At 37.6% G+C, this 18,618-nt stretch overlaps 2 protein-coding genes across 4 annotated transcripts in view; one reads left to right on the forward strand and one right to left on the reverse strand.

Annotated features, from left to right (window-relative positions):
- The window catches only part of Son (SON DNA and RNA binding protein), an 83,024-nt gene that overhangs the window by 38,477 nt on the left and 25,929 nt on the right, over window positions 1–18,618 (reverse strand). The window lies entirely within an intron of this gene.
- Gart (phosphoribosylglycinamide formyltransferase, phosphoribosylglycinamide synthetase, phosphoribosylaminoimidazole synthetase) overlaps window positions 1–18,618 on the forward strand; it is a 32,227-nt gene that overhangs the window by 7,115 nt on the left and 6,494 nt on the right. For all 3 annotated transcript variants that reach the window (XM_071615081.1, XM_071615082.1, XM_027929359.2), the window contains exons 3-18: window positions 1,765–1,860; window positions 2,682–2,856; window positions 4,330–4,441; window positions 5,507–5,575; window positions 6,164–6,289; window positions 7,821–7,908; window positions 8,028–8,113; window positions 8,310–8,478; window positions 9,246–9,477; window positions 11,050–11,144; window positions 11,795–11,904; window positions 12,428–12,626; window positions 14,004–14,255; window positions 14,502–14,654; window positions 17,080–17,286; window positions 18,314–18,451. In XM_071615081.1, coding sequence (XP_071471182.1) covers window positions 1,765–1,860; window positions 2,682–2,856; window positions 4,330–4,441; window positions 5,507–5,575; window positions 6,164–6,289; window positions 7,821–7,908; window positions 8,028–8,113; window positions 8,310–8,478; window positions 9,246–9,477; window positions 11,050–11,144; window positions 11,795–11,904; window positions 12,428–12,626; window positions 14,004–14,255; window positions 14,502–14,654; window positions 17,080–17,286; window positions 18,314–18,451 — 2,307 coding nt within the window. The remainder of the gene's footprint in view (window positions 1–1,764; window positions 1,861–2,681; window positions 2,857–4,329; window positions 4,442–5,506; window positions 5,576–6,163; window positions 6,290–7,820; window positions 7,909–8,027; window positions 8,114–8,309; window positions 8,479–9,245; window positions 9,478–11,049; window positions 11,145–11,794; window positions 11,905–12,427; window positions 12,627–14,003; window positions 14,256–14,501; window positions 14,655–17,079; window positions 17,287–18,313; window positions 18,452–18,618) is intronic.

An 18,618-nucleotide genomic window follows, 5' to 3' on the forward strand; every position in this document is an offset into this window, starting at 1 on the left:
GTGCACTCTATGTGACACATGATATTTTTGGCCAGAAGAATATAGACACAACAAGCCACAAACTAAGAAGATACTTGCATGTAATTAATACCAACAATGGTTTTTGTTTGTTTGTTTTGTTTTGTTTTGTTTTTAATTTTTTATTGTTGGTTGTTTGTTTTGTTTTTTGACCTGGGAATTGAACCCAAGGATGCTTAACCACTGAGCCATCTCCCCAGCCCTTTTTATTTTTGAGACAGGATCTCCTAAATTCCTGAGACTGTCCTTGAACTCAAAATTCTCCTGTCTTAGCCTCCCAGATCACTAGGGTTATAGGGATGCACTACTATGCGCAGCTTTTTTAACAATTTTCAGAAGGCAAAAATAAAATATCTCCTTTTCTGGGATCTTACTCTGTTTATTGAAGCAGCATATTTTATCTATATGCAATTGAGTTCATAGAGACAAGCCCATCAAAATCTCCCAAGTTGTCATAAGACTGCTGCCATTTGCAGTAACTGAGGTTAGATGGGTTCTCTTGCTACCGCTCCTGTATTGATTTGGTTGACCCTGCTTGATTTACTTGTATGTGGAGATACTAACCCAAGGTGCAGTGTATTCTATCCTTCCTACACTCAGATAGTTTCTGTAGATTGAGAACCTGACCTCTGAACTTGCAGAAGAGAGTCTTATAATCATCAATCGTCATGAAGTTCTTTAAACAGTTCTGCTGAGACCCTACCTGACTCAACCAGCCATACAATTCACCTCATATCAAATTTGTTTAATTTGTACATGTTTGTGTATGTGTGTATTGTGTAGAACTCCACAGTGAGTTATAAAGCATCCTAAGTCTAAGGACTTAAGATGGCATTGATCATACTGCCAGGGCCTATAGCAATATCTAACACTTAGTGAGTTCTCAGTAACTCTTGAATGAATGACATTAAGGACCAGTTTCTGAGTACATTCTGTGATTGGTTGTTTGTTTACTATACATTCAACACTGATGACATAACCATGATTTACAGCTATGTGGAAAGCTTATTGGTATTTTCATCATACCAATGATAACAGACAACTGAGCTATGTTACTTGCCAAATGCACTGAAAATAGAATTTCTCTTGGTGAACCTGTCATTTGTACCAATAAAAGAAAACCAAGAGATGAGCAAGGTGACGCACACCTATAATCCCATCCCACTGGCTCTAGAAGCTGAGGCAGAAAGATCATGAGTTCAAAGCTAGCCTCAGCAACTTAGCAAGGCCCTAAACAATTCTGTGAGACCCTGTGTCAAAAAGGGCTGGAGCTGGAACTGGGGTTGTGGCTCAGAGGTGGAGCGCTCGCCTAGCATGTGCAAGGCCCTGGATTCAATCCTCAGTACCAAATAAAGATAAATAAATAAAATAAGTATATTGTGTCCAACTACAACTAAAAAAAATAAATATTTGAAAAAGGGGGGCAGAGGCCTATAATCCTAGCAGCTAGGGAGGCTGAAACAGAAGAATCGCGAGTTCAAAGACAGTCTCAGCAACAGTGAGGCAAGGCGCTAAGCAACTCAGTGAGACCCTGTCTCTAAATAAAATACAAAATAGGGCTGGGATGTGGCTCAGTTGTTGAGTGCCCTCAGTTCAATCCCTGGTACCAAAAAAGAAGAAGAAAACCACACTTAATAGCCTGAAATATAGTACTTAATGTTTAGTTAAAAGTAGTTTACTAAGTACAGGACTTAGTTAACTGAAAAAGTGTTTTCATAAATGTGTGTTTGTGTTTTCTTTTCATAGACATCTCGATCACTGATCATACTGCCCTTGCTCAATTCTGCAAAGATGAGAAAATTGAATTTGTAGTTGTTGGACCAGAGGCACCTCTGGCTGCTGGTAAGTTTCATTTGTATTTATTAAAAAGGCAAATAACCAGAATCTGACCTCTAGAGGTGAGATGTTGTATCTGTTACAGATAAGGACTTTTAATAGTAGAAAAAGAACTTTGGTCTTGAAATTTATGGATTCTAGATTTTTCTTTTCCCAAATGTCAATAATGAGGTAGGGATCCAATTTGTAATCATGAGAAACATTTTATATATCGTTGATCTATTCTGGTGTCTATTTAATAATCCATATATTCAAATACAACAAATTTTGCTGTTTTGTTTTTGTTTTTCGGTTCTGGGGATTGAACCCAAAGGTACTATACCACTGAGCCACATCCCTAGCCCTACGTATTTTTTATTTTGAGACAGGATCTCATTAAGTTGCCTAGGGACTTGCTAAGCTCCTGAGGCTGGCTTCGAACTTGCTTTCCTCATGCCTTAGCCTCCTGAATTGCTGGGGTGCTAGGATTACAGGTATGCACCCCACTGTGCCCTACTCTTTTTTTTTTTTCCTTTTTCTTTTTCTCTTAAAGTGTTGACCAGGTCAGTTTCAAACTTATGGGCTTAAGTGATCCTCCTACCCCAGCCTTCCCAGTGACTGGGACTATAGGCGCGTGCTAACATGCCTGGTTTTTCTGCTGGATTTGAATCACCTCTTAGTGGCCTATTGTTTATAAGTAGTAGACAATATGAAAAACTTAGTTATCCTCTGCCACCAGTTATCTACCTGCCTTGTATAAAGTTATTTGGTCTAATCCTAATTCGTATTCAGTCTAAAAGTTCAAAAGAGAGATCTTTGGTCCCCTAACTGACTGTCTGCTTTGATAGGAATTGTTGGGGACCTGACCTCTGCAGGAGTGCGATGTTTTGGCCCCACAGCAGAAGCAGCTCAGTTAGAATCCAGCAAAAGATTTGCCAAAGAGTTTATGGACCGACACAGAATCCCAACTGCACAATGGAGAGCTTTCACCAAACCTGAAGAGGCCTGTAGCTTCATTATGAGGTAGGTAGAAGGCTGCCTATGAAGGGGAGTTGTTGAATTAGGATATTTACATATAAAATCACTTTTATGTTGAAATATAATGGTTGGTTCTTAGGCTATCATGAGTTTATAATAAAATAATTATAAAAGAAATTATTTGTAGCTGAAGAGGTAGCTCAGTGGTATAACACTTGCCTAGCATGTGCAAATCCTTGGGTTCAATCCCTGACACCACAAAGAAGGAAGACGGCGTGGGGAGGAAGGAAGGAAGGAACATATTTTCAATAAATGTTAGGTAAGTTACCTTTTTCCAATACCGAATTTTTCCAACACCAAAATAAGATTATAAAATCTGTGACATTATAGAAAGATGAAATTTTAATAATTATTACTGAGTAGTTCCTGGGAGGGAAAATATGCTTAGTTTTGTTAAGTCATGCACTCTTTTCACAACCAACTGAAAAGCACAGAGGTATCTTATAACATAAATGTTCTTGATTTTTTTCATAAATAATTAACCAAAGTGAAGAATCATCACTTGGTCGTCTGCCACCACTGCTCCATCCTAATCTTAAAATTAAACATTCTTTGTTCTCTTATATATGGAAAACATTGATTGAGTTGGGATTGTGGCTCAGCGGTAGAGTGCTTGCCTAGCATGGACGGGACCAGGGTTGGATCCTCAGCACCACATAAAAATAAAGGCATTGTGTTGTGTCCATCTACACCTAAAAAATAAATATTAAAAGAAGAAGAAGAAAAAGAAAACATTGAAAATGAGTTAATGTCATTAGGCAAATCTTTGCCCTCTTTTTGTTGACATTGTCTACTACCCAATATGTTTTCCTTTCATTTGGGTCAAGTTCATTCTTTATTCATTCTTCATCTTACAGGGTTTCTTAGACACTGAATATTAATATTTCCTAGTAGTGAAGCCAGATTTAAAGTTAGGTAGTCAGTGTAGTTAGGTAAATCGGGTCTAATACTGAGTGAAATCTAAAATGGAGGCAGATGCCTTGGGTAAGTAACAGTTTTGTTACTTACTTTGGGTAACCCTTCTTCTAGACCCAGTCCCATTCCATGATTACTTGTCTTGGCTTCCAAAAATTTTCTGTGTCCATGATTTTGTTGGTTTATACAGCCACATCTTTTACTTAAATGAGATTCACTACTTTCTGTCTTAAAGATCATTTCATGTCTACTCTATGCATTTGCTTATTCCTCCAGAGATTTTGCCTGTGTGATCTCATTGTAAGTGAAAAAAAGAATAGATAGATAGATAGATAGATAGATATAGTCTATGATCACAGCTATAAAGGAATGCTTATGAAAAAAGTCCTGGCAGGAAGTATATCAAGATGACTTTAGAATGATAAGTGATTTTTTTTCTGCTTTTCAGTTGATGCTACAGTATATTATTATAGAATCCTAAAACATTTTTAAATGTTGAGTTATAAGCATTTATGGGATATTGAAGATTGCTCTGCTTTGTAGTGCGGACTTCCCTGCTTTGGTTGTGAAGGCCAGTGGTCTTGCAGCTGGGAAAGGAGTGATTGTTGCAAAGAGCAAAGAGGAAGCCTGCAAAGCTGTACAGGAGATCATGCAGGTAAATTGGTTCTTCTGAAAGTTTCCTTTTCTATTCATACCAGATAAATACTCTTAAGTTATAAAATGTTGGGGCTATGATCGTGCCTCAGTGATAGAACCCTTGCCTAGGATGTGTCACGCACTGGGTTTAATCCTAAGCCCCGCATAAAAATAAATAGTAAATAAAATAAAGGTATTGTGTCCATCTACAACAAAAATATTTTTTTTTAAGTTGGAAAAAAAAAAGATTACAATATGTACCTCAAAATAAGGAAACTCTGGGGCTGGGAACGTGGCTCAGTGATAGTGGATATCTACCATGAGCAAGGCCCTGGATTCAATTTCCAATACACCTCACACCTCCACAAACAAAGAGAAGGAAAACACAGCGAAGTTATTTTTTATCATACTATGTATTATAATTCATTTTTATAGAATAGTTCTTACAGATCCACACTAATAATTAAATCATAACTCATTCTGTTGAAGTAAGTTCTAACATCCTTTATTTTCTGCTACTGAAAGGTAGAAAATCCTCAGGCTATAGAACATATATATCTCAAATCATCCATGAGGACTATCGTCTTTATCCCGCGTGTCCCAATTCTAAGAGAAATGGAGCAATGAATATACGTTTTTCTTTCGTGATCCATCTGGGTTGTTTTGATTTTACCCCCTTAGAGAAAGCTTTTGTAGGCATTTAGAATATAGTATATAGGCAAACATATACAGTTATAATTAAGATGAAGATTAAATGGTGATAATGAAAACAACTGCTTTTCCTCTGTTCCAAATAGAAAACCAAATCCTCAGGTAAGTATTGGTAATGTGTTTGTTGTGCAGTTCATCTGTAGCAATGTGCATTCCACATCTTTGTCACGTTAAAAATAGGAAACACTCAAACATTCTTTTGAGTCTTTCAGAAAGGAAAAGAAAAACTCACATATGATATAATACATAGTATGATTTGTAATACAAATGGTGCAATGACAAAAATCAAGTAAATACTAAAAGCTTATAATTTACCAAGTTGTTTTTTGTTTGTTTGTTTTTATTTTGGTTTTTTGTTCAACCTATAATTTAGGATAAAGCTTTTGGAGCAGCTGGAGAAACAATTGTTGTTGAAGAACTTCTTGAAGGAGAAGAGGTGTCTGTACGTATATTCATCTTTTTTGGGATTTAAAGCATATAAAAAGATGTTATCTGATCAGTGTACCCAAGAAAGACTTGATTAATCTGGTTGTTGCACCTAATACTATAACTTGTTCAGATAAAAAGGAATCTGTGTATGTTTAGTATTCGGGATACAAATGAAAAAATAATTTTATCTTTTTAAAATCATCTCCAGTGTCTCAGTGGTGGTCCTTGGATTTATATTTCACATTATTGAGGTTCTGGATTTATTCAAACATTCATGCTTTTTCTTTTACATACATTTTATTATACAGTAAGTAGTGAAATGTGTTCCCTTAAGTAGAGTTTTAATGCTTGCAAATTTCAAGGGAAAAGGGTTAAGATATTTTACTTGGAGAGTAGCTTTTTTTTCCCCTGATTTATCTATCTTCTAGAAGCTGACTATATGAGATTTTCTATAATTTGGAATTATTTATGCATTAATTTTTCTTCAGAAATAATTTTATGCAAAGAAGAGTTGAGGTACATAACTCACCTTCTTAGGTTTTTTTTTTTTTTTAACCTTTTTTGGCATTTACTTAAGTGGACTATTTTTTTTTCTCCATAGTGTCTGTGTTTCACTGATGGGAGGACAGTGGCCCCCATGCCTCCAGCACAGGACCATAAACGATTACTGGAGGGAGATCAAGGCCCCAACACAGGGGGAATGGGAGCCTATTGTCCCACACCTCAGGTACTTCCCAGGGACTCAAGTTCAACAGTAATTGTTTGGGCTTTTCAGAGAGCTTTTAGATGATGCTGTTCTGTTTTGACTTCTTTCTTTCATATGTTTTTGTAAATTCTGTTACTAATCAGCAATTTGATTATTTTGTTGTTGTCTTGTTTTGAGACCATGTTCCCAGGTTGGCCTTCAACTTAAGATCCTCCTGCCTTAGCCTCCCAAGAGCTGGAATTGCAGGCACATGACACCATGCCTCACTTTATTTCTTTTTATTAAATTAAAAATATCTTTTCTGGTTTCTAAAACTAAACTCTTCTAAAAGCCTTTGAAGAACAAAAATTGCCGATTTGATTTTTTTGCACAAGGGATTGAATTCAGGGACATTCGACCACTTAGCTACATCCCCAGCCCTATTTTGTATTTTTTATTTAGAGACAGGATCTCACCGAATTGCTTAGCACCTCGCTTTTGCTGAGGCTGGCTTTGAACCCATGATCTTCATGTCTTGGCCTCCCGAGCCACTGGGATTACAGGCATGCACCACCATGCCCGGCCCGATGATTTTTTAACTTATCTAAAATGTAGTGAGTAGATCCTTCTTTCCCCTCCTCTCTACACCCAATTTTTAACCAATGGGAGCCTTGTAATTATAGTGTAAAATTTTTCATCTCTGGATATCCAGGCCCCAGCACATACACAGGATGTGTGTGTGTAGGTTGTTTTGGTGATACTGGGATTAAACTCAGTGGCTCTCTACCACTGAGTTATGTCCCCATACCATTTGTTTCTTATTGTGAGACAGAGCCTCAATAAGTTGCCCAGGCTGGTCTGAACTACTGCCTACTGCCTTAGCCTCTCAAGGAGTGGGGATTACAGGCATATGCCACCATGCCCAACTTCGTTTTTCATTATTGAACTATTGAGCTTCAAAAATATACACACTGAACCAAGCATGGTGGCAAAAGCCTGTAATACCAGTGACTTGCAATAGGATCACAAATAGACCAGCTTCAGCAACTTAGCGAGACCCTATCTCAAAATAAAATAAAAAGGGCTAAGAATGTAGCTCTGTGGTAAGGCACTATTAGGTCGTAAATATTAGTCATCATGTAAAATGGCACAGACTGTTTTTAGGAATACCACAAAAAAAATAATAAAAATGAAAGGTGCTTTAACAAGTTACTTTACTTAGAAATGGTGGTTAGCACTGATCTTTGATTTGGCAAGGAACATATAATGTAGCCTCTGATTGTGATAATTTATCAGACTCAGAGCTTTTACTCTCCTGTTCTGCAAAAATAAGTCTAAAATAGGGGTTGAGGATATAGCTCATTGGTAGAGTGCTTGCCTCACATGCACGAGGTCCTGGATTCAATCCCCAGCACCACAAAAAAAAAAGTCTAAAATATCTACTTGATGGGGAGGTGTTCAACCTGTCTCAGGTAGTAAAAAAATAATAGTCTTCATTGTTGTATGTGATACCGCTTACAAGTTGAATTTTTAACATAAAATTTATCGTTAAAAATTTCTGTATATTCCCCAGGTTTCTGAGGATCTGTTACTAAAAATTAAAAATACTGTCCTTCAGAGGACAGTAGATGGCATGCAGCAAGAGGGTACTCCATACACAGGTGAGCTTCTTGATATTGACATCATTTATAGAGCAGCTGTTTATTTTCTATTTTATAGTGATAATAATGTCTTCGTTACAGGTTCTTTTTTAATAAAGGGATTTTCTTTTTTAATGAAGGGATTCTTTATGCTGGCATAATGCTGACCAAGGATGGCCCAAAAGTTTTGGAATTTAATTGCCGTTTTGGTGATCCAGAGTGCCAAGTAAGTAACAGTCATTAAACTTAATAAAGTATTTCTTTGGCGAGGTTGTATGTTGTCCTAATCTCAGGATTTTTTCAGCCTTGAAATAATTACCTTTGAGAAACACATACAAGCTCTGCTAATACCCCAATGAATAAAATGTCTATAAAGAAAATTAAAATTTATCTCATTTTCCATGTTAATTGTGTTTTTCCAGGTAATCCTCCCACTTCTTAAAAGTGATCTTTATGAAGTAATTCAGTCCACCTTAGATGGCCTGCTGTGCACGTCTTTACCCATTTGGCTAGAAAACCACACTGCCATAACTGTGGTCATGGCAAGTAAAGGTTATCCTGGAGCTTACACCAAGGGTGTGGAGGTAACAGGTGAATAAGGAATAAGAGGTTGAATTTCAATGTGATAATTAACTGGTGCCATCAGGGACCTCCCTCCCATGCAAATGCTTGCCCTTGCTAAGAATGTGAAGCCATCAGAAACCTTTCAAAAGTTTTTAACATACTACATTGCTAGTTGGATATGTCATAAATTATCCAAAATGACTATTTAAAGAACTGCCATCTATTTGTCTTCCCATATAAGGAAACATACGTAATCCAACCAAATTTCCACAGTATTCCCAGTGTAAGCTTTCACTTCCACCCTCCCAAAGTCAGGGTGTTAATGAGACATAGGAAAGTTAGAGGACCGTTAATGTAAACTACATCAACAAGATATATTTAAGACATGGTCTCTGAATGATTACAAGAGGCATACAACCTTGAGTGGTTTGACCCCATAATTTACAGTTAGTCATCAATGTAAATGGCACAGACTGTTTTGGGGAGAAATTGCCTGATAGAAATTTAAACAAAGAAGTAGTAGTTGAATACAGTGGTGCACGCCTATAATACTAGTGGCTCTGGAGGCTGAAACAGGAGGATCACAAGTTCAAAGCCAGCCTCAGCAACTTAGCAAGACCCTATCTCAAAATAAAAATTTAAAAATCCAGGCTGGGGATGTGGCTTCTTCCCCACCATCACCACCACGACTATTCAATCCCAGTACCAAAGAAAAACCTTGTGGAAATGGTAAATCACTCCACAGTGTGAAATATGGTAATTTGAAATCCTGCATCAAATCTGTTCTCTTACAGGGTTTTCTGAGACTACAGCTTTAGGACTAGAAGTGTTCCATGCAGGCACTACCTACAAAAATGGCAGAGTGGTGACCAGCGGGGGAAGAGTCCTTACAGTAACAGCCATTCATGAAAACCTCATATCTGCCCTTGAAAAAGCCAAGAAGGGACTCACTGCTATAAAGTTTGAGGGAGCAATTTACAGGAAAGACATCGGCTTTCGCGCCATAGCTTTCCTTCAGCAGCCCAGGTAAAAATCTTATGAGGTAGTTATGGTACGACTTCAGAACTACACTGAGTGATTGTAGAACATTCTGTTACTCCTGTACTGTTATATCATTTTTTCTCTGAGACTGAGCTATTCTTTATTCTTGGTCTATGTTTTTTGAATCATATCCGTTTACAGCAATGTTCAAATTAAGTGGAAAAACTTCATGGTGTTTCCTTACCTGAAAAGTTTAGCAATATCCTAACACCACAAAAGAAAAAAGTAAAAATTAGGGTTACATAAACTCTACATAAATATTCCTGAATAACCAAACTGAGTTCTTAATGTAACCATATCAATTTCTTTGTAGTTGAGGATAGTAAGAACAAGATTAAACCTATTTAAAAAGCATAACCAGATAATGATACTCAGTGCATCATTTTTACAGATCAAGTTTGTGCATCTGCATTGTGAAATCTGTAGTTCTGCCTTGTAAAAATGAGAACTTTCAATGGGCATGGTGATGCATGCCTATAATCCCAGAAGCTCCAGAGGCTGAGGCAGGATGATCCAGAGTTTAAAGCCAGCCTCTGCAAAAGCGAGGCACTAAGCAACTCAATGAGACCCTGTCTCTAAATAAAATACAAAATAGGGCTGGGGATGTGGCTCAGTGGTTAAGTGCCTCTGAGTTGAATCCCCGGTACCAATAAGAAAGAAAAAAAACCCAAAACAAAAAACTTTGGTTTAATGGGTTGGAATGATAGATGAAGAAGTATGTAAGAGTTTATCAGAAACAAGCTGCCAGGGTAACAACTAAAATTGAGAGAACTGGCAATTAATTCAAAGTCAGCAGCCCAAATTTACTCTCAGAGAGATATTGAAGCCCACTCCATGGATACGCTTGTGAATGTTGATGGTGTATTCCCAAGGTCACGACCTCGTTGATGGCAGAATGGCCCTTCTTCTCACCACCCTTCTTTCCGGGAGCCATTCTGCCAGGCCCAAGTTGGAAAGGAAGGGCGCGAAGGATTGTCAAATTTCACTTTTTGACTTGGTTCTGACATTGCCCATACTGAAGTTGAACCAAGAAAGGTTGTAGCAAAATATCAGTGAATTTAAGAGCTAGCAAGTTGCTGTGTAATGGATAGTTTCAATTTCACAAGATGAAAGTAAATAGAGGTGGATGGCAGTGATGGTTGTACAACATTATGAATATTTACTACCACTATACACTTAAAAATGGTTAAGATGGTAAATTTTGTTATGTGTATATTACATCAAAAATTTTCAAAGAATCAAGATATTTAGCAGCCTGTAAAAAGTACTTCTAGAAGAAATGGGTGATGAAGTTAGAGCGATGGTTCACAGCAGAGATGATGCTATGGAGTCAACTAAGGAAATTGTGTAAACATTTCATTTTCCAGGGCTACACTAAACTAGATCAGTCAAATCCATTTATATGGCTAGGCATTGACTATGGAAGATTTTAAGCACCCTAAGGAATGTGAAAATCACTTGGGATAATTTCTGCTTTAAATACTATTTTCTACTATAAAAGTAATTTTTCCTGGCATTAAGGTGATGTTTTGATTATTATTGTTTCCAATTTCTTAGGGGCTTCACTTACAAGGGATCTGGGGTAGACATTGCAGCTGGAAATATGCTGGTTAAGAAAATAAAGCCTTTAGCAAAAGCCACCTCCAGACCAGGTAAGTCAAATCCTGTACTTGCTAATTTATTGACAGGTGTGAATTAATTTGGGCTTTTTAAAAAAAAAAAAAAAACTTCAAGAAGGAAAATAATTTTTAAAAATGGGGCTTTATATTTAAAATAAATGCTAGATTCCTTTAAATCTTGCCGTACTTAAGCTAAACCCATAGTCAGCTACCTTCCTTTTTGTTTTTGTTTATTTATTTACTTAGGTACTGGGGATTGAACCCAGTGGTACTTTACCACTGAGCTCTATCCCCACCCTTTTTTATTTTGAGACAGGGTCTTTCTAAGTTACTTAGGGCCTCTCAGCCTCCCAAATTGCTAGGATTAGAGGTTTGCACCACCACATCTGATTTATCTGCCTTTCTGTCTCTAATATTAAGTAAATCACTTCTGTGATGTTATTACTTTTATTTCTTTATATCTTCCTTTTTTTATTATTACAAACTCTTTGAAATCATTTAATTAGATCATACTTTCGAGGCCTTTTCTCCCAATGTTATTACTTTCTTGATCAGTTCTTGGAGCACATGGTGCTCCATCCCATTCTCTGTTTCCAGGCAGCTGTTTTAGAAGTAGCAGCATGAATATTCATGTTTAATTGATCTGTCATAATGCAATAAGTAATTAATGTCCTCTGCAATAGGCTGTGACGTAGATCTTGGAGGTTTTGCTGGTCTTTTTGATTTGAAAGCGGCTGGTTTCAAAGATCCCCTTCTGGCCTCTGGAACTGATGGTGTTGGAACTAAACTCAAGGTAGACACTGTTGTGTATAAAGATCTTTTGTGAAAGATGAGAGAATTTACTGCATATCAAAAACATATTTTTTTCTCCTTAGACATACATGAGCTAAAAAGAACTATACCAGGGGCTGGGATGTGGCTCAAGCGGTAGCGCGCTCGCCTGGCATGCGTGCGGCCCGGGTTCGATCCTCAGCACCACATACAAACAAAGATGTTGTGTCCGCCAAATACTAAAAAATAAATATTAAAAAAAAAAAAAAAAAGAACTATACCAAAAAACCATATGAATAAAATGTTTGTACATTTCCAACAACAAAATATCGTTCTGTCTATCTTTGAGTGGAAGGGCAATTTTAGGAAATAAAAAGGGATAGTTTTAGACCACATTGCTTATCAAAATTTAGTGTTATTTTGTCTTGAGATGTTAAGAGTATCTGGCCAATGTCATTGGTTTTTGTTAGCCTCATGGATAAATCCACAAGATGCAGTATGGCAGTTATTCTCTGATGTGAAATGTGAATGTTTGTTTTTTATAGATTGCCCAGCTGTGCAATAAACACAATACAATTGGTCAAGATTTGGTTGCAATGTGTGTAAATGATATTCTGGCACAAGGAGCAGAGCCCCTCTTCTTCCTTGATTACTTCTCCTGTGGAAAGCTTGACCTTAATATGTCTGAAACCGTCATTGCCGGAATTGCCACAGCTTGTGAACAGGCTGGATGTGCTCTCCTTGGTATGATCATCCATTTTAACACTTTTTTTTTTTTTTTTTTTTTTTTTTGCAGTGCTGGAGATTGAACTTAGCACCTCACACATGCTAGGCAAAGACTCCACCACTGAGTTATACCTCCCAGATCCTGATCATACATTTTAACCATAGGTGCTCCTTCTTCTTATATATCAGCCCTGTATAGATGTCAGAATCAATGTCAGAATAGCTAGTGAAAGAGACTCTATATCACAGGATGTGACAAATGAAATATAGATACAACTGTTGGAATTACTCTTGGATTCTGGTGCCCTCAATGCCCCCTTGAGGGTTTATTCCCCAAACTCAAAACTCCTGAGTTGTCAGGCAGGCTTATTTTTCTCCCCAACCTCTGGCCACTTTTTCTTCTACTTCCTTCTCAATAACTTCAACAGATTAGGCTTGTGGATTATTCCCATTTATTGTCCCCACAGAAAGGTAGATGGGTCTTGGTATTCAATATTTCAAACCATATTTGTTCATAGAAGTGACAAAGAATAAAATGTTCCCAGATTTTGTAGAAATACTGCTATCTATATGGACTTTCTAGCAAAATTAATTTGTAAGTGAACAAGAATGAAACAACCACTTTCATATTATCATTTCTGTGAACAAGTCAGATCCAAAAGCCAAAAAATTGCCCTTTAACTAATTTGGCATCTGCTTGCCTCTACTTTCATATGAGATCATCATAAATTGCACTATTAAACTTTATAGGCCAGGGCATTTGGAGTTGAGGCACTCTTGGTTAAAATTACTTCTCCATTAACTAGACGATGGTATAGATGAAGTGATTTTAAAGATCAGATGTCTATGAAATATTTCTTAAGCTAAACTGATATAGAAATGAAGTTATATTCAACTTAGCATTCATCCTATGAAAGTAGTGATATTCAGAGGCTACATACAGACTTGTAGAGGTATTGACCTTTGTAGAAATTAGTATTTCCTCTGAAATCATGCTTGGTTGCACATGCTGTGAGCCAGCTAATATATGTGGTTATATACAGGATATAACCATGTGTTTAACGGTTCATGTTAAGAAGATTTGCTGTTGGGTCTGGGGTTGTGGCTCAGTTGTAGTGAGCTTGCCTAGCACATGGGAGGCACTCAGCACCAAATAAATAAATAAATAAAGGTATTGTGTCCAACTACAACTCAAAAAAAGAGAGAGAGAGTTGATTGTTGATTGGAGCTAATTAAAAAAAAAAAGAGGGGCTGGGGTTGTGGCTTAGCTGTAGAGCGCTCACCTCGCATGTGAAATAAAGGTTAAAAAAAAAAAAGAATATTTGCTGTCATTGTCTCCTAAGGAAATGTATAAATATAATGTGATTTTTTTTCTCTCTTGCCTTAATCTCCCAGGAGGTGAAACAGCAGAAATGCCCGACATGTATCCTCCTGGAGAGTATGATCTAGCTGGTTTTGCTGTTGGTGCTATGGAGCGGGATCAGAAACTGCCTCACCTGGAAAGGATCACTGAAGGGGATGTTATTGTTGGAATAGCTTCATCTGGTCTCCACAGCAATGGATTTAGCCTTGTGAGGAAAATTGTGGCAAACTCTTCCCTGCAGTACTCCTCTCCAGCACCTGATGGTTGTGGTGACCAGTCCTTAGGTAAATTAATTCGTGCTTGGATATAACTAAGTAGTCAATTAGTGTGTTTTGTGTCTCATTACTGAAAGCTAGAATGGAATGAATTACATTGCCCTGTGATTTACATTATCCTGTGATTTTGTTGCTTGGGCATCTTATAGAACTGGTATGTCTTTGCAAGGTCATACTCATTGTCCATTTCAGAATTGTTTTATGTTTTGGTTTTTTACCTATAGGCTGTTTTTGTCTTATTTCTTTAATCTTCAGGGGACTTACTTCTAACTCCAACCAAAATCTACAGCCGTTCTTTGTTACCTGTCATACGTTCAGGACATGTTAAAGCCTTTGCTCATATTACTGGTGGAGGACTACTGGAAAACATTCCCAGAGTTCTCCCTCAGAAATTTGGGGTGGATTTAGGTAAGTTTACTGAAGGGAACTTTTGTTCAAAAAAACCACTGGGGGGTGGGGAATACACTGTGGGACAAACTCCAGGTAGTTAGTGCACATATGATTATAAGTGGAAACTTGTTAATCATTAAGGTTTCATGGGGGGAAACTGGGATGAACCTTTTCTACCTTTTTTTATTATCCATGTTTATGAGTCATGTCACTGGCTTATATAAGGATTGAAGTGCTATAAGCTGGAGCCTTACATGCCAGGAAAGGAAGTAATAACTGTGAAGTAGTCCACACTAGAGATGAAAGAACTAGGGAATAAAAAAGGGAAAAACATTTGAGAATTAATTCTTGCCTAGAAAAAAAAGTCTCAAGATCTTAGTTAAGCAGGTGAGTAGATGGCAACATCACTAACACAGAACGGAGAGTAGTGGAGCAGAGCAGAAAGTGAGGATGTAGTGCTTAAGATCTTCAGTGAATCTCTTCCAAGGCAACTGAGCAAAAGTTGAGATCAGACCAAAGATAAGTCTGGAGGTTGTACTCACAAAGTTATAGTTACAGCCAAGAGAGTGGAAAGGACCAAAAATTATCCCTCAGAGGAAGAATTACTGAAAAGAACTGTTAGAAGTAGGAGCTAAACCACGTGAAGTATGGTCATCAATCCCAAGGATTTTTTGGTGCAGTACTGGAGATTAAACCCAAGGCATTGTGTATGTTAGGCAGTACTCTATCACTGAGCTACATTCCCAGCCCTCTTATTTTATTTTGAGACAGGGTCCCTCTAAGGTACTAAGGCTGGCATCAAACTTGAGCCTTGATGTTCTCAGTTGATAGGATTATGGGAATGCACCACTGCACCCCACTGCTATTGGGTTCACTATTGAAGGCATAGTGAACATCATGGTAGCTAAAATCTTTTGAACTTAACTTTTAAGAATTGACATTCCAGCTGGGCGCAGTGGTGCATTGCATGTAATCCCAGTGGCTCCTGAGGCTGAGACAGGAAGATTGAGAGTTCAAAGCCAGCCTCAGCAAAAGCATGATGCTAAGCAACTTGGTGAGACCCTGTCTCTAAATAAAATGCAAATTAAGGCTGGAAATGTGACTCAGTGATCAAGTGCCCCTGAGTTCAATCCCAGGTAGCCAAAAAAAAATAAATAAATTTGACATTCCTAACTAATATAAATGTAATTAAGTCCAGTACGGGAGAAGATTCATAGACATACAATGCATATTACAAATTAACTCCATAGAATTAAAACCAAGTATCCTGTAGATATATCAAATAAATGGGGGAAGCTGATAGTAAACCTCATTATTTAATAAAAAGCTATATTCCTTTTTATAGGAGCATCATAAATAATTTTATTCAGTATTATTTTGGGAAATCAGATCCCATAACTGTAGACTCAAAAAAACCAACCAAATTATTTCATTATTCAGAAGTTTTGTATGTAGGCCTAAAATTTTTACTAGAGATTTTTGTTGTATGATTTGTGATACTGCACGATATATTCTTTTTTTTTTTTTAATATTTATTTTTTAGTTATCGGTGGGCACAACATCTTTGTTTGTATGTGGTGCTGAGGATCGAACCCGGGCCGCACGCATGCCAGGCGAGCGTGCTACCGCTTGAGCCACATCCCCAGCCCCCTGCACGATATATTCTTATAGCAGACCCAAGAATATAAATTTTAAAATAAATGAGATTCAGGGTGTTGATCATAATCCTTTTCTGTAGCATGACTTTTCTCAAATGATGTATATATTTCCTTTAAGTCTGTGTATAAGCCATCTACTTTTTTATGATACTTAGAGTGCATTTTTGTCATGGCTAAGATCCAACTAATGGGCTGGAGTTGTGGCTCAGTGGTAGAGCGCTTGCCTAGCACATGTGAGACACTAGGTTCAAACCTGAGCACCACATAAATAAATAAATAAAATAAAGATATTGTGTCCATCTACAACTTAAAAAAAAAAAATGCATTTAAAAGAACAAGAAAAAAGATCCAGCTAAGTATTCACTAGAGAACAGTATGCCAGTCTCTACTGGAATTCAGCTACTATCAATCCAACCCATTAAAATGGCTTTTTAAAATCTAATGAGTTAATGCAGCATAAAACCTCATTGAAGTGTGATTGTTGGCCAACTGTTTCAAAAAAAAAGTGCTATGAGGGCTGGGGTTGTGGCTCAGAGGTAGAGCACTCGCCACTCGCCTACCATTAGTGAGGCACTGGGTTCGATCCCCAGTACCACATAAAAATAAAATAAAGATATTGTATCTATCGATGACTAAAAAATAAATATTTTTTTAAAAAGTGCTATGAATGTCTAAAGTATAAATGGATGCCCAAAACACAAAAACTTCTGAAAGGCCAGTTTATAGTTTTACTTGATAAAAAATAACAGAGCTATCAGTTAATCATACAACTTGCTGGTTTTCAGATGCCCAGACATGGAGGATCCCCAGGGTCTTCTCATGGTTACAGCAGGAAGGACAGCTCTCTGAAGAAGAGATGGCCAGAACATTCAACTGTGGTATTGGAGCTGTCCTTGTGGTATCAAAGGATCAGACAGGGCAGATTCTAAATGATATTCAACAGTGCCAGGAAGAAGCCTGGGTGATTGGCAGTGTGGTTGCATGTCCTGAAGGTAACTCCTTCTTTGGTTTTAGACATATAAACTTAAATATAACTAAGCCCTGTCTCATGAGTTTTTAGCCCACCTTTCATTCCAGCCATTGCTATGGCATCTGTCTTTACCCAGGTGTATCATGACAGCACCCACCCCAGTGATAGCACATGCCTCTTAATTTTCACCTTGAGACTCTTGACACCTCTGTGTAGCATTCCCATGTGCACAACAGAACCCTGCAGTATCACTTCCCAAAGGAATCTTCCTACATGTAAGCCCTTATGGCTCTGCTTTGTGGTTCAAAATTCAAGAACTAATGAGTGAATGCCCTGGCTAATACTGTTTGTTATTCAAGACTCTTACTAGAACTTGGTAGAGTGGCAGAAAATCCAGTAAAATAGTAATAATGATGTTAGAGCTTGTTAACCTTGCTTCTGTCGACCTTTCTTTCCTCTGTTGTATAAGTTTCACTTTTTGGCAGGTTCTCTTACTAGAAAGATAACATTCTTTGGCTCTTTTGACAACAAAAAGCCCTCTTGCTTTCATCATTCTATATCACATCTTAGAGTGACCTTGCTAGGCCACATACCTTCCACAAAGGCCAAGAAGTCATGGCATTATCCTGAAAGGTCTCACTAGGAAGATTTGGGGATTAGAAGCAGAACATTGGCAGGCAGTAATATATCCACCATATGCTCCAAAGTAGTGATGTGTTTAGAACTCCTAGTTGAAGTAGATGATTACACATGTTTACCTTCGGGAAGTTTTTGTAAATGCGTAATATTAAGTGTTACAAACCTGTTAAATGTTTTAGTCCTTGCATATCTTATTTTCAAAATAAATTAAAGTATTCTAAAGATTTTTCTTTCCTAGAGCTAGGGTTTTGGCTCAGCAGTAGAGCGCTTGCCTAGCACGTGTGAGGCCCTGGGTTCAATCCTCAGCACCACATAAAAATAAAGATATTTTAAAAATATTTTTTTCTTTCCATTATTCCTGTAACTACACAATTGTTCTTTACTTATTTTGGGGTGTATTTGTAATGAAGGTTCCCCTCGTGTGAAAGTCAAGAATCTGCTCGAAACCATGCAAATGAGCAAGTCAGTGTCAGTGAACGGCTCCTTGAAAAATCACTTCTCTGCCCAACCAAAAAAGGCAAGAGTGGCTGTCTTAATATCTGGAACAGGTAAGACATGGCTTCCTCTCCAATGTTGAGCTCTAGAGCTCTTCTCTTCCTCCCTGACCACCCAACCAACACAAAGAAACCTCTTTCAGATTGTAAGGCTACTATTAGCACAGTCTGGGAGAGAGGGAATTATTAAGGAGTGCTATCATTTCAGCTTCCTTAGTCTT

This window comes from Marmota flaviventris, chromosome 8, assembly GCF_047511675.1.
Source record: "Marmota flaviventris isolate mMarFla1 chromosome 8, mMarFla1.hap1, whole genome shotgun sequence".
NCBI lineage: Eukaryota > Metazoa > Chordata > Mammalia > Rodentia > Sciuridae > Marmota > Marmota flaviventris.